Source organism: Mauremys reevesii, linkage group 27 (assembly GCF_016161935.1).
Source record: "Mauremys reevesii isolate NIE-2019 linkage group 27, ASM1616193v1, whole genome shotgun sequence".
NCBI classification, from domain to species: domain Eukaryota; kingdom Metazoa; phylum Chordata; order Testudines; family Geoemydidae; genus Mauremys; species Mauremys reevesii.
Genome location: NC_052649.1, coordinates 7822839 through 7838067, shown reverse-complemented (window position 1 = coordinate 7838067; position 15229 = coordinate 7822839). Strand labels below are relative to the sequence as shown.

At 52.4% G+C, this 15229-nt stretch overlaps 1 protein-coding gene across 1 annotated transcript; it reads right to left on the bottom strand.

Annotated features, from left to right (window-relative positions):
• Nucleotides 1-7041: 7041 nt before the first annotated feature.
• EIF1 (eukaryotic translation initiation factor 1) lies at nucleotides 7042-9075 on the bottom strand. Its single transcript, XM_039516700.1, has 4 exons — nucleotides 8890-9075; nucleotides 8433-8596; nucleotides 7694-7795; nucleotides 7042-7273 (listed from the first exon to the last, which is right to left on the bottom strand). Exons 1-4 carry the CDS (start codon nucleotides 8918-8920, stop codon nucleotides 7229-7231), a joined length of 342 nt encoding a protein of 113 aa, XP_039372634.1. The 5' UTR covers nucleotides 8921-9075; the 3' UTR covers nucleotides 7042-7228.
• Between the last annotated feature and the right edge of the window lie 6154 nt (nucleotides 9076-15229).

The window sequence follows — 15229 nt, the reverse complement described above, 5'->3', positions numbered from 1 at the left end:
GACCAGGGCTGGGCTGGCTTCTGGAGAAGTTACAGAGCCGAGTGGTGGCAGCTGGCAGCCCTGCCCATGTGCATGAACGGCTGTCGGTCCCCACGCGGCCTCGCCTCTGGCAGCGGGTGGGGACCCAGGAGAACTGATCTACTCCCGGCTGAGAGTCGCGTCTCCCCTCTGCCAAACGGGGGTGTGGGACTGAACGGGGCCTGGACCACACGCCAGCTGCCCTGCTCTGCTCATTCCCTCTGGGGCACCTGGCATTGGCCTGGGCTCAGCGGCCCATCAGTCTGGCTGGTCTTACGCTGCTGAGCACTTTTGCTCTGTGCCCTGAGCCAGGGCTGCCGGTGGGGGGGGGGGGGTGCAATTTGCCCCAGGCCCTGCAGGGGCCCGCGAGCCCTGGCCTGGCAGTGGTCCGGGTCTTCGGTGGCATTTCGGTGCCGAAGACCCGGAGCGACTGAAGGGCCCCCCCCGCTGCCAAAGACCTGGCCAGCCCCCGGGTGAGTACAAGTGCTGCAGCTCCCCCGCTTTGCCCCTGGCCCCCCGAATCCTCTGGGCGGCCCTGCCCTGAGCTCGGGATTCCTGCTGTGACGCTCGCTGCAGAGCTGCTATTCCCATCCCTCCTGCAGGGTGCGATGGCAGCGCAGCCACCACGCGGGACCCGAGGCCGCTCTCCTGCTGGAGGAGGAGCTGTCGCACCCTTTGGGTGGCTGGAGTTTTCCCCTGTTGCTACCTTGATCCTCTGTTTCTTGACATTCTTCTGTTGACTCCTTGTTTGCCCCGCCAACCTCGGTCTCGTGTCCCTTCAGGGTCTGTCACATCCCATCAGCGGGACTTCGGCCAGCAGGGCTCATGCTGTGCAGAGACTTTCCTTCTCCCACGAGCCAGCCTCTGGCAGCAGCCCTCTCTGGAGACAGGATCCCAGACTAGCTGGCCCCTGGCACACACATCCCACCCATCCCAGGTGACAGTGAAAACGCCAGGATGAAGCTGACGGAACTTGTCTGGGACACCTTGGGTGAGCAGATGTCCCGATTTTATAGGGACAGTCACGATTTTTGGGTCTTTTTCTTATACAGGCTCCTATTACCCCCCACCCCCATCCTGATTTTTCTCACTTGCTGTCTGGTCACCCTAGGGACACCTGGGATTCGGGGGAGGTGTTAATTGGAGGGGGGGATTAGGGAGAAAAGCTCCAGGCAGGGGCGGCTCTACAAAGTAGGCTGCCCCAAGCAGCGCGGAGCGCTGCGCCGCCCTTCCCCAGTCCCGCGGCGGGTCCCCTCTTCCCGCGGCTCCGGCATCCTGGGTAGGGCGTCATTTGGCTCCGGTGGAGCTCCCGCCGGTATGCCAGCGGCAGGTCCACCGGAGCCCGGGACGAGCGGACCTGCCGCAGTCATGCCTGCGGGAGCTCAAGGGACCCGCCGCAGGCATGACTGCGGCAGGTCCGCTTGTCCCGGGCTCCGGTGGACCTGCCGCAGGCATGCCGGCGGGAGCTCCACCGGGGCCAAATGCCGCCCTCCCCAGGATGCCGCCCCAAGCGGGCGCTTGGCCCGCTGGTGCCTAGAGCCGCCCCTGGCTCCAGGTAGACTCAGGACACAGGAGGCAATATTCTGAATGGGGCGTTCGTCTTGGTGCATGTCTCTGCTCTGCTCCCAGGATGGGATGTCACCAATTCTCAGGGCTCTTTCCCCATTTCCATGGTGTTTTAAACTAAAGACTGGAGACAGCTCCAGCTGCTGTGCTAGAAACACAGCTGGGTGCAGCAAGAGCCAGGTGCTGTGGAAAGGGATCGGGCTAAGATACGGGGGGAGGATGAGAGACGTCACCCGAGCCCTCTGAGGTGGGGCGGTAGCATTATCCTCCCAGAAGAGCAAAGGGAGATGAAGCCTCTTTTCCAGGGTGAGACAAAGACCTGGGAACCGAAGCGGGTCTCCCAGCCTCTGGCTCTGCCTGTGCATTAAGACATGCGCTGACCCATAGCTAAGGCCGGGAGGAAAGTCCTCTGACGTGCCAAGCTAACGCAGGTATCGCTGGGTAGCTAGCGGCCAAGGATACGGCATTGGCTTAGCTGCATCCTGGGAGGGTCACAGCTTGCCCCCAACTCAAAACAGGCTCCGCGCAGCGCACACATTCTGTGGACAAAATCCTTCCCCTTTGGCTCCCAGGACAAACCGGCTCTGAGTGACGGGGAAGGTGTCAAGTGCTAATGCTTCGCCCCAATCGATGGCTGGCTCCCTGGAGCACTTCCTACAGGCAACACAAACAAATTGTTCTGCCATTATCGGCCCCTAATGCCGCCGCTCTGGGCTAAATGAGCCTTTCCGCTGATCCGAGTCAAGTGCGGTTGCCACCGACTCTGTCAATTTTCCCTGGAAAGTCCCTGTGATACTGGATGCGTCTGAGGCGTGACCCACGGGCGTGTGCTGCTTCTTTCCCCTTGGTTCAGCAGCAGGTAAGTAAATATTTGGCCACCTGCACTGTCCCCGTTTGGTGAGTTCCCAGAGGCCCTTGGTGGCGAAAGCAGCCAGCCGGGTCCCTCTCCCCAGGCAGGTGGACAGATCACAGCCAGACCCAGGCGCAGGGTTCAGAATGGACCTGAAAAATCAAGTCCCAGTTACTCTCTTCTGGGGTGCAAGCGGCTCCCTCTTGTGTTTGAACAGCAGTACTGCAGCCAATGACTAAGGCCTTGTCTAACGTCGCTTGGGAAGGGAAAGAGTGTCCACATGGGAGTCAGACCAGTGTATCTCTACCCGTTTAACTACACGGCTCTAACCGGAATCACTTTCCCACGTAGCTAAGCCCTACCTGACGGATCTGATTTTTGCAGCAGGGAAGCCCAGCAGCTGAATCAGGATCTCATTGTGTCAGGCTGCCACATACCATGTAAAGTCAGGTCACCGGTTCCACCAGCATTAGCAGACGGCATCGCGGCTAGGGCATGGCCGGCGGAGAACAGGCTTTTATGAGCACTGAGTAGAGTCCGTTTCAGCCAGCAGGGCTAGCAAATTCTTAAAACCTGCGAAGGGGGTTCATGGGGCTTGTTTGGAAATAATTAAAATTGGGCTGATGCATGTTCTGCTATACTTATGACTAGTGGGAGGCCTGGAAAGAGATTTTCTTCTTGATTGGTTCTTTAACTTTAAAATATCAAGTCAGCCTTCCCCTCGGGATGTTAATTGAGAGTTTGCTCATTAACTGAAGGCCATCAAATCTCCGACAAAGACTTTTTTTCCTTGCCATAAATTCATTAGTGGTTAAAACAGATTGAAATCCTGGTCCCGGGGGGATCAATGGCAAAACTCTCATTGACGTAAATAAGGCCAGGATCTGAGCCAGTTAAGCAGCCTAGGTTCAAATCACTCCTCTCCACCTCATGAAAGAGCAGAATTTCTAAAGGTGAAAAGACCTTCTATGCTTTCTTTATGGATCAGAGAGCAGTGTTAACAAGGGCCCTAGCCCAGTGGTTTCCCCCCCCTGTAACAATTAGCCATTTGCCTGACGTTCGTGTCTGGCAGCCACACATTACTCTCACACGAGAACCTCGGAATTGAGGTTGGGGTCGGGTCTCTGGGAGAACTGATTTCACACGTGTGCAGTCAAGTTTCCACCATGTGGAACATCCCATTTCCCAACCCCAGGAAAACAGCCCCCACCCTTTGTACTTGGCAGACAGAGCCTTGCAGCTCCCCAAGGCAGGGCTCCTCCTCCAGCCCCAGGCAGGGCCACTGAGGGACGAAGGTTAAGAGAGACACTGTTGTAGCCTTGTGAGTGCCAGGGAGGTCATATTTTTTCTTGGGTCAACTTCCATTGGTGAGACAAGCCATTGAGCTTACACTGAGCTTTTCATCAGACGTGAAGCAGCAGAGGGAAGGGAACCAGGGCTGCGTGTTCATCATTCCACCACCCACCCAGCTGCAGCTTACTGCTGGGGATGGTCCTAGATCTATTTTAATACATAAAAGTTACTCTCAGTGCTCGCTAGGCTCTGCCTTGCGGGGAGCTCACACGGAAGGACAAGCGACAAAGCTGCCAGGCATCAGCAGGGTACGGATGGAGCAGTCACCACTCTCAGCCTCAGGACAGGAGCTCTAGAAGTAATTTACTCCATCAAAGCTCATTTGCATGGCAGCCACCCTGTGTGAAGGCTAGTCCTTGCCACTTCAGACACTCCCAACCTCTCTCCACCTTAGCATGAGAATATTTTTCTTTTGTTCCACTAATTAAAGCCCAGGGCACAGAGGTGGCTACTGCATCACACAGATTTTGTGCACAGGTGCAGCTGAGTGAACGCAGCCCTTCAATCAATGAACGATGAACATCTCCTGCCCCGATTTCAATCCTGCCCCAAGCACACATCATTTAGTCATTCCTCTAGGAACAGAAAGTCATTGTTCTAACTCACTGCTTTAGTAAGAGATTCCCTGCTGCTGTGTAACTGTAGCCAAGCTCTCAGGAGAGGCTTGTAAAGCAGGCAGAGCGCTCCACTGGGGAAATAGGTCTGACATCAAAGGCTGTTTCAGGGAAGCCAGTCAGAGGTGGCTGTAATTTAACAAGAAAGTCAGGCAAAAAGCAGACAGTTCCCAGCTCTGCCTTCGATCGTACCTGTTCCATGGAAGTGGAGCTGATTCAGTGCCACCCCCAACACAACCTCCATCTCTCTCTCTCCTTTCAGGTTACATCCCCCCTCAGTGGTGTGAGGCAACTGCCAGGCCGAGTCTGATCTATTATGGTAAATCCTTTGTAGCTTCTGCACTCTGGTGGCAGATGTCAAACCCTGGAACACTTCTTCCTCCACTCAAAAGAGCCTCTCACCCTAGATAAAAACTCATCGGGCTCCAGCTTCAAGCCACATTCCTGAGCGTGTCTGTATTAGAGACGCACCCACAAGCTACCACTAACCAACTCCAAGATTTTTGATGCTTACAACAAAGGTGGTCAAGTTCATTTATTGGGGAGAAGCTTTCAAGCCACAGCTCCTCTTCAGGTCTGGGAAAGGGACCAACATGGCTAGTTACACTACAGGGTCAGGCTAACAACTCAGGTCTCTGTCCACACCAATTCAACACTGCAACCATGGCTGCCACATTTTGACTTAGCTACAGTATTGTGAGGTAACGCAGTGGGGATGGTGGGAGGAAATTCCCACTCAATCCCATAGGGGGTGAGGCAGTGCCCACTAACTTTTCATAGAAATCCCACCCGAGCAACTCCCTGTGTGTTCCATGCTATGCATCCGAAGAAGTGAGCTGTAGCTCACGAAAGCTTATGCTGAAATAAATGTGTTAGTCTCTAAGGTGCCACAGACTCCTGTTCTTTTTGCGGACACAGAACAACGCGGCTGCTACTCTGATCCCTGGGAAGGGTTGTCCAGATGTTTGCACAGCAATGACTGGAGACTATCAATTGCTCACAGGGCAAAGCTGGAGGAAGATCATTTTGTAATGCTATTTACCAGTCAGAAGAACCCCATAGAACTAGACCACTATCTAAAAAACAGGCTGCAGAGGGGCCAAGGTCATTAAAGCAGGAATGGCGTGAAGTCCCAATGCACTGCCTGTACAAGATGACACTTTATGGTACTCATGTGGGTGTAAACATCCTTTAAATGAAGCTTCCTAACAAGCTGCTCCCTCAATTCTTTAACAGTGGGTGGGATTTGCTATTCTAACACGTGAGGCCAACACAACAGGCTGAGTCACTGTTTACCACTTTGTTCACTGCTTTGGCAGACAGATTAGGAAAGAGGAAATAATTGCTTTGTACTAAATCAGCACCAAGTTGGTGCACGAACACTAGCCTATAGAAACAGGAAGGCAATGCCCATACTGCAGCTCACAGTGATCATTGGTTCAATGCATGTTTCCTCCACAACGCTGTGCTACGCTAGATCTGGATTTCTATGGTGACTGCCTGCAGAGGCCTATTTACACCACTGAGTACAGTGTAAGATCACAGGAACAACCTGGCTGAGGCTCAGTACCGCAAAGCCCTTGTTTGCCTGTCATTTTAGGCACATGACCTCCCCTACTCACTGCTTCAAGGCTCCTGTCTGACTTAGGGTCAGTTTACAGTGCTGTTCTGTTGGTCTCAGGACTACAAGGCAGGTGAAATGATCCAATAAAGGATTAACTTCTGTGGTTGAAAAGTTTTGCCCTTACGAAGAGGCTCTCAGGTCTGGGAAAGGTAATCGGTGTCATCCCCAATGCAAGGTGAACAGAAGCTGGCCACCTTGTGTGCACCGTCAAGGTCTGTCCCTGCCACTCTAGCAATGGGAGGTTGTTTGATGGCTGTGGAGTGCTATGGGAGCGGATGCAACAAGGCAGAGCAAGCCAATTCGCTTGACTAGCATCCAGTACATATGGCCCCAATGTAGACAGCAGCCACTAGAGACCCTCTGGCTCAAACAGGAAGCTGAATCCACCAGACAGATGTTTTTGAAAACCATTTTTATTTAAATAAGGGTTTAAATACATTACATACAACATTAAAACTGAAACGAAGAATCTGTTGCTTCACAGGGCATTGGGCAGCAGTTACTAGTAACATGTAAGCTCTGCAGCTCTATCTACAATGATCCAAAATTGATCCCTTGTCAGAAGTTTAACCCAAGGTAATGTTTCCTTTGAGCACTCTACTCCCGCAGCTTTGGGTTTAAGGATACCAACAGCTGACTTGGCCCGAGGTCGAGACATTCAGCCTTGGAGAAGCCCTTCTTCCAGGTATCGCCTAAGGTCGATTTCTTCAGTTGCTCTTCCTGGTCGGTCAGTTTGCGCCTAGCCCACGACACCTCCAGAAGCCAGCCCTGCCTACAGGATGCTATTTCCCCATTCAGTGTCACAGCTCATGTTTGGTGCCTCCTGCCATTTAGGACCACAATAGGCACCTCAAGTATTAAAGTCCATTTAAATGGAAAGGACGCTGGACTGAAGAGAGATTCAGACAGTCTCTGGACAGACATGTTGAGTCCCTGGACTTAACACAAACTTCTGTTATTTTTAGCCTCAGGCTGGACACTGCCTGATTTACCTCGGTTTAAATGAGGGACAGCAAGACGAGACAGCATGGCTCTGGCCAGTTTATTACATCGCCGAGTTACACTAGTCCAGACTAGACAGCGGACTTCAGATGGTTACATTACACAATCCAGCTGGCTTTAAACTTATGACAAGGGACAGAATGGGATTTTACTCATCGCAAGGCAGTCCTCTCACTTAACGCGTCAGAGATCCACAGGCACTTAAAACCCATGGACCTTCAGCTGGTCGTCTTTAGCCAGACCAATCTGTGAAGAAAAAAAAGAGACATAACCATAAGCCTTACAGAACACTAACCTGGTGGACTTCTGACATTCAGATACTGCTTAAGTAGGACACAGTAAAATTACCAAAGCTCCTGTCACCAAGGAAGCACAAAGCTACAACTTCTAGAACTAGGCAGAGTCCCCAGAAAAGCAAGAACATTATAATCAATACACGGGTTGAGAAAAACACAGGTAATTTATTTACTGAGTGTCCCTCCACCCCCTCTTCTGAGTCTTATTCTACCTTTTGGTATGAGGACGTACCAGATCCAATACTAACAGCTCATTAAACCACAGCATATAGAGGCATCTCTTCAATTATAACGAAATTACATTAAGGTTGATGAATAGTAAACAATCTGCTAAGTTCTGGGGCACCAGTTCTAGAAGGGAAGGTCATACCTCGATGAGGAACTGGCATATGTTCTTGCGCTGGTCACCCTGCAGCTGAATCACTTCTCCATATTCTGGGTGTTCAATCACAGTACCATTGCAAGCAAATTTCTACAAGTAGAAAAATCACATTTTGCCAACACTGCAGTGCAGTCAGGTGTCCGCCTATCAGAAAGGCGGCCACACACCACACAAGGTCATCTTTACACATGGAAACATAGGAAGGATTCGATGTACTTGGTTCTGTCCCCGGAAACCAGCATTTTTTTTTTTAAATCAAAGGTTTGTAACTAGCCCCTTCAGAGGCTCAAGACTTCAGTTTAACAGCAGCTCCACCGGCCAATATTAATCCTCATGTGCCCCCTGCCACTCAGCCCAAAGCACTTTCTGACCCCTTTAGTTTGGAAGCATTTAAGCTTCACTCACTCCCCCGCACCCCATCACTGCCCGGCAAAACACCGCATGGGGCAGCCCCCACTAGGCCCCTCCAGGGGGAGAACCCCCCTTCACTGCTGGCAACCCCCCTCTAGCCCCCCACCACAGAACCCCCACCACTGTTGACAACCCCCTCTAGCCCCCGCCCCCGGGGCAACCCCCACCAGTCCCCCAGGAGAACACCCTCTAGCCCCTCACCTCCCGGAGCAGAACCCCTCTAGCCCCGGGAGAACCCCCGTCACTGCTGGCAACCCCACTAGCCCCCTGCCCCTCCCGGGGCACCCCCACCGGTCGCTCCCCGGGCGGCCCCCACCTTCTTGAAGGCCTTCACCAGCTTCTTTTTGTCGTAGTCATCCGCGATGCCCTGGACCGTGGTGAGGGTCTTGCGGCCGTTGCGCTGCTGGATCCTTATATGGATGTAATCCTCAGTGCCGCCGGGGAGCAAGTCATCACCCTTACTTGCATCCGCAAAGGGGTCTGCGGGACAGCGCGCGCGGTGACGTCAGCGGCGCGGTGACATCGGCGCGGCGCCCGCAGGCCCCGCCCCTTGCGCCACAGCTGCCCCGCCCCCGACAAACCGACGCACCCGAAACAGCGCTCGCGATTGGGCGGCGGCCGCGTCCGTCTGGGCAGAGCCCGCCCCTCCCGCTGACGCAGCGCTCCGGGGAATTGTAACTGCGCCACCGAGCGGCCCCCCCGCGCTCCCCCTTCCCCCCGGCGCAGGGCGCAGGCGCCAGGCTCCCCCCCCCGGGCCCGGCCCCCCCGCTCACCGAAGGAGTGGAGGTTCTGGATAGCGGACATACGATACGCTTCCCTTCCCTCGGTGGAGGCGGCGGCGGCGGGAGCGGGCGGGCGGCGGAGGCCGGGCAGGGCGGGCGGCAGCGGCTCGAGCGGGTCTCTGTCAGGAGGATGATGCTCTCGCTGCGGTGGCTCGAGACCGTGTCAAGGGGGCGGGACTGGCGCCGCCTGCTTATATAGCCGCCCCTTGTGACGCCAGCGCGCACGGGAAGCGAGGGCTGCGATTGGCTTGGGGCGGCTTACGTCACCACGCACGGAGGGGGAGCCGCGGCGTGATTGGCAGGGGTGGGGCTGGGCGTCTGCGCGCTTGGGCCCGGGAAGGGGTTTTGCGCATGCGCCTTGGGCGACCGCGGGAGCGTGGTGTGGAGCATGCGCAATGGAACGGGAGTGGCCTTAGTGGGACAGGGCCGCAGGGTGGGGGAGGGGAGCCGGGGCCTTGTCCCCTTTCCCGAGCCCAGCGCCGGCCTCCGGCCCCTCCCCCACCCGTCATCCCCCCCCCCCGGCATCGCCCCCCAACACCCGCGGTCTCAACCCGCCCGCGCGGGCCTGGAGGCCCCAGGAGTTAAAGCCGGTGCCTGTGGTGGAACCGCCGGGAGTAACGGCCAGCGCGGGGGGGGGCCCTGTGGCCCCCCCCCCGCTCAGTGCCCCCCCGCCAGCACCGAGCCCCCCCGCCCCGCCCCCCAGCCCCACGCCCACAGGGTAAATACCCCCCCCCCACGTTCACAATCAGCCAGAAATCAAGCGAGTCCCGGTTCAAAACAGGCCAGGCCCTCGGAACCCAACACTGTGACTAGATCCCCGGCCTGCAGCCTGGGACTGGGGTGGGCCCCCGCCCTGCAGCCCCGACTCGCCCCCCGGCCCCGGCGTGTCCCCCATCCCCGGCCCCTGCTTGCCCGGAGCTGATCCAACAAAGACGCTACACGCCACAAACTAGCCAACAAGCAACTCACAAGCCAATTAAGCCAAAACCAAGCCCCATTTCTGTGTGTTTTTGTGGGTTTGGCATGTCTGGACACAACAGCCCCGCACTGGAAGCACGTGGTGTCCCCCCAGTGTGCCCGGGACATGCGCTGCGTGTCCATCCGCACCAGAGAGCAAAACGTGCTGACCCTTGTTATCATCACTGATAATTTTGAGGCTCCCAAAAGCAGATGAGAGACAAGGTGGGTGAGGTAATGTCTTTTATTGGATCAACTTCTGTTGGTGAGAGAGACTGTAATTCGAAAGCTTTTCTCTCACCAACAGAAATTGGTACAATAAGAGATATTACCTCACCCACATTGTCTCTCTAATATCCTGGGACTTACATGGCTACATCAACACTGCAGGAAACGCAGAGGAAGGTATGATCCTGCACCAAGAATCTCAACCAATTAAAACTCTCAGAAAAAAGTGCAGTGGCCAAATGCTGCTTTGACAAGGAGACCCCTGAGCTGTAGGCTCTAATTCTCCCCTCCTGCAATGCAGGAAACTTTCTTCTGAACCTGTTTGGAAGCATACAGACGCCGAAAGCAGGAGAGGCAGATGGCTTGTGGATCAGACGTGTAGGATGCAGCGTAACCTCCACTGCTTACAGCTCCATCCCCAACGGATTTTATTTCAGCAGAGGTTGGAGTGTTTACTTTTGTTACTCAGATCCCACGATGGTAACAGATGTAGTGTGAAACCCAGCAGGTAGATAGTGATTCAGAGATGCAGACTGATTCCTTGTGCTCTCTTCCAAGGCTGACTTTCCAGCACAGCCACAGCTGTTATTAAAGAAATCACCTCAATTACCTTAAACAGCAAAACCAGTAACAACAGTTGATCTTGTCACTCTTAAAAGCACCTATGGGGTCCAGCAGCCTCGATGTTGGTCATTGATCCCATCTCGAGCTGTGATTTTGTCAGATCGCAAACAAAGCACTGCTGGGTCTCTAGTTAGATCTTCAGGGTACCCTAAGCTGCTGCAGAACGTGGTGTCACTGATTCCCTTTGAGCCAGGATTGACCACAGTGTCATAGGGTGGTGCTGGGGGCACTTCGCTGCTGAGGTGCTGTCTTTCAACTAACCCGGCCCCAAAAGGGGAACGCTCATTAAACGTCTAGCACTACCCCTGTTCTGACTAAATTCCGTTTCAGGCAATCATAGTTTGACCAACTTAAATTCCCCTTGGCATGTCAACTGCCTACAGTAGAACCTCAGTTACAAACACCAGAGTTATGAACTGACTGTCACCCACACACTTTAATTGGAGCTGGAAGCACACACTCAGGAAGCAGCAGAGACAAAAAAAATATCCAGGACAGTACTGTGTTAAATGTAAACTACTGAAAAATAAAGGGAAAGTAAACTACTGAAAAATAAAAGGAAGCTATGGCAAAGTAAGGAAACTCTGTGCTTGTTTCATTAAAATTAAGATGGTCAAAAGAAGCATTTTTCTTCTGCATTGTAAAGTTTCAAAGCTGAATTAAGTCAATGTTCAACTGTAAACATCTGAAAGAACCGTAACGTTTTGTTCAGAGTTACGAATATTTCAGAGTTACGAACAACCTCCATTCCTGAGGTGTTCGTAACTTGAGTTTCTACTGTAAATCACTCCACTTCCTGTCCTAAACCGTTGTGTAGCATTGCTGGCACATTTCACTCCAGAGGTAGCTGTGTGAGTGGTGGGTGAATTGATTGCTCCATACATGCTCAGCTGAAATATCACAAAGCAGCAGCTTTCTGAGCACCTTTCTGAGCTTTCTGAGCGGTGACTCATGACACCCTGGACAGCACATCTCACCCAGCATCCAGTCTGCTCAAGCTGTGACACCAGAAGCAGCAGCTCCTTATAAACTGTAATTACAGTCAGCGTAAATAGACTCTACTGCCCTCCAAACTGCAGCTTGGCATTGCTGAAAACAACTCATTGGGCGGGATTTAATGACAGCAGAGGCTTATGCTGGGTTGGTCATTCCGTCAATTAATCCAGCACCCTCTGTCTGTGGCCCTTGGAAATGACAGAAGGGCTGTTGGGGTGAATCTATCACCTTGGGCTCCTAAGAATTTGATAAGCCCGGCTCACTTGTCAGCAGGAATTAGCTGTCTCAGATCAAATCCTTTCCCCAAACCTTGTGTGGATGGGCCTGTTGTCGCTGAACGCAATTCAAAAATAGAAGCATCTAATCCTGTTTCCAGGTCCTTGTAATCCAGGGGCTAAGAGGCTGGATCTCAGCAGTCTGAACTAGCTTCAGTTCTCAAAAGACGGTGTATAGCTTTCCTGTTGTCCCGTGGTAGCCAAAAACCCCTTTCCCAGACTGGTTGGGAAGTGTCTTCCCACAGTGCAGCCACCGTTTGGAGTAAAACTGGATTGGAGTTTAATTGTGGGTTATTCTTCTTTGCAACTGAACTTCACATCCAGCTCCTGGTGTTTTATTTTTTAAAAAATACACTAAAATTCAAATCAAGTAATAGAAACAAAAAACATACGGATCCACAGAACTAATACACCCGCCTCTGGGGAGCAGTTACGTTGGAGGAAACTGACTGCCACCCCCCTGCCACCCAACGCTCCTGGAGCCATTTGGGGCTATTGCATTGTATTTATTGCACTGAGGTTTGTCGAACCTACAGTTCATCAGTCTCTCACACATCTCTGGGGCCCTCAGCTTTCATGATGATGCTGTTTTACTCTGGTAGGAATTCACTGAGAGAATATTTTGCTGCTGGAGTCAGTGGCTGTGCTGCCACGTTGTGGCACCTGTGAGCAATGACGTTATTTAGGGATTGCATCATCCTTGGTAGTTCTATTCATTTATAAATCATAGAATCATAGATTTTAAGGTCAAAAGAGACCATTGTGGTAATCTAGTCTGACCCACTTCTCCAACTAGCATCAACACGTCTAGCCCAGAGGTGCACCACAGCTAAATGGATTAAAAGCTAACTATTGGTTTTACCAGACAGCGAGATGGGTACACCTCAGTGCGTTTCAGTGTCCATGTCTGGTATTTCTAAGGCATTTGTCCCCTTGGGTTGTTCCTGTGGGATGGCTTCACGGGAGATCCTGCTCTGTTTTTTTCTGAAATGTGAATTTGCTGTACCAGCATCCAGAATAAACAGATGGTTCTTTTGTCTGGGATAATGTGCCTGCTTTTCTGTTCACACTTTCCCTTCCCAGATGTCATATCTGGCAGCATCCCTTCCGCAGTCTCTAGATGATAAAGACATAATTATACATGTATATAGTGTCTCTCAGCTAGACAGGTCCCCAGATCCTTTACATAGTGTGAACAGTGGGATCATTCACTTCTGATTGAAATGCAGCCGCTTCTGAGGTGGCCCCTGCACTGTGACAGCAAAACAGTACAATGGTGTTTAGGATGGAAAGGGAAGAACCGCTTAAGCTAGAGGGGGAATTTAGGCTGGCAGGGTTGGTTATTACCAAAGTTGGGGAACGTCCAACACTCCAACTCTTGTGCAAGGTGCCATGGAATCAAATCTTTTAATGACCATAATCGATCGGGGCCTGAGCTTTACACCCTGTCTTAAGCTTCCCTCCAGCAGCACTGCCGTAGCGACGCCCATGGGAACGCGCCGCCTCTGGAATGACCACAATCACTTCCTCTAGCAAATGGATTTTCTTGGTTCCCATCTCTACGGCGCCCATCAGAGCGGTCTAGACACCCAGAACTGCAGCAGAGCAATCTACCACCTGGAGCTCCAGTTCCTGGCTGACAGCATGGACTGACCCCAACCTTTGCCAGGCCACCCCGGAAGTCACTAGACTCTGTTCATAGAGATTTGGGTCAAAGGAGCGAATTGACCCCTCCCGGCTGTTCCAATAAAGACCTTCTGAGTGGTAAAACTAAGAGCGAGCAGGGCCGGTCCAAGGGTATTTTGCGCCCTAGGTGAAACTTCCACCTTGCGCCCTCCCTCCCCCCGGAGCATCGCTGAGTGTAAACTTTCAAAAATGAATCCTGCATCATGTGGCCTTGTTCATTGGAACTAAGACAGAGAGGGAGGGTTTGGCCCATGAAACAATAACTGTGACCATAATCGATCGGGGCCTGAGCTTTACACCCTGTCTTAAGCTTCCCTCCAGCAGCACTGCCGTAGCGACGCCCATGGGAACGCGCCGCCTCTGGAATGACCACAATCACTTCCTCTAGCAAACGGATTTTCTTGGTTCCCGTCTCTACGGCGCCCATCAGAGCGGTCTAGACACCCAGAACTGCAGCAGAGCAATCTACCACCTGGAGCTCCAGTTCCTGGCTGACAGCATGGACTGACCCCTTGTCCCAACCTTTGCCAGGCCACCCCGGAAGTCACTAGACTCTGTTCATAGAGATTTGGGGGAAAGGAGCCAATTGACCCCTCCCGGCTGTTCCAATAAAGACCTTCTGAGTGGTAAAACTAAGAGAGAGCAGGGCCGGTCCAAGGATATTTTGCGCCCTAAGTGAAACTTCCACCTTGCGCCCTCCCTCCCCCCGGAGCATCGCTGAGTGTAAACTTTCAAAAATGAATCCTGCATCATGTGGCCTTGTTCATTGGAACTAAGACAGAGAGGGAGGGTTTGGCCCATGAAACAATAATTGTATTAAGACGCAGCCTGTGAAAAAGTCTGAGAAACCTGGACTTACATTTCTTTGGTGACACGATGTAATAGCCAGTATTGCCAACCTCAGACATTCAGAACTCATGAGCTGGGCCCCACAGAATCCCTCGCTACCTGACCTATCAGTCCTCAGCCTCAAAGGAAACCCGCAAAACGCTTTTCAAAAGATGAGCCTGGGAGCTGGAATTCAAAACGTTGCTAGACATTAAAAATCATGATCTTCCTAAAGATACTGGATTTATGGTTAATCACAACAACTTGCAACCCACGAATCTCCCCTTTTATCCTGGGATTACAAGGGAGTTAATGGGCTACTTCACCCTGAATGGTCCCCTTGAATATGTGCTAAACTCTCTGTTAGCTCTAGTGTTCAGCTGTGACACTGTTCGGACCTTTCCAGACCCGGAGAAGAACTCGAGAACTTGTCCCTCTCGCTAACAGAAGAGTCCAATAAAAGATCCCACCTCACCCACTGTGTCTCATTTAAATAATGTGACAGCACAAGGGACTGTATGAAATCATGTGTCCCTGGAGCTAAACCCCATCACCCTGGTCCTTTTCAAGTGTTCACAGTAAGAAATTCAATAGCAGATTTGCAGACCTTTGACATCTCTACTTAAAAATGACCTGACAAGTTTCCAGCAACTGCTGAAAAGGGCTTTTTTGGAATGTTCTTATTTCATATGGTAAAGTTTGTCTTTAAGTTTAAACTAATATTTACTAAAACTTCT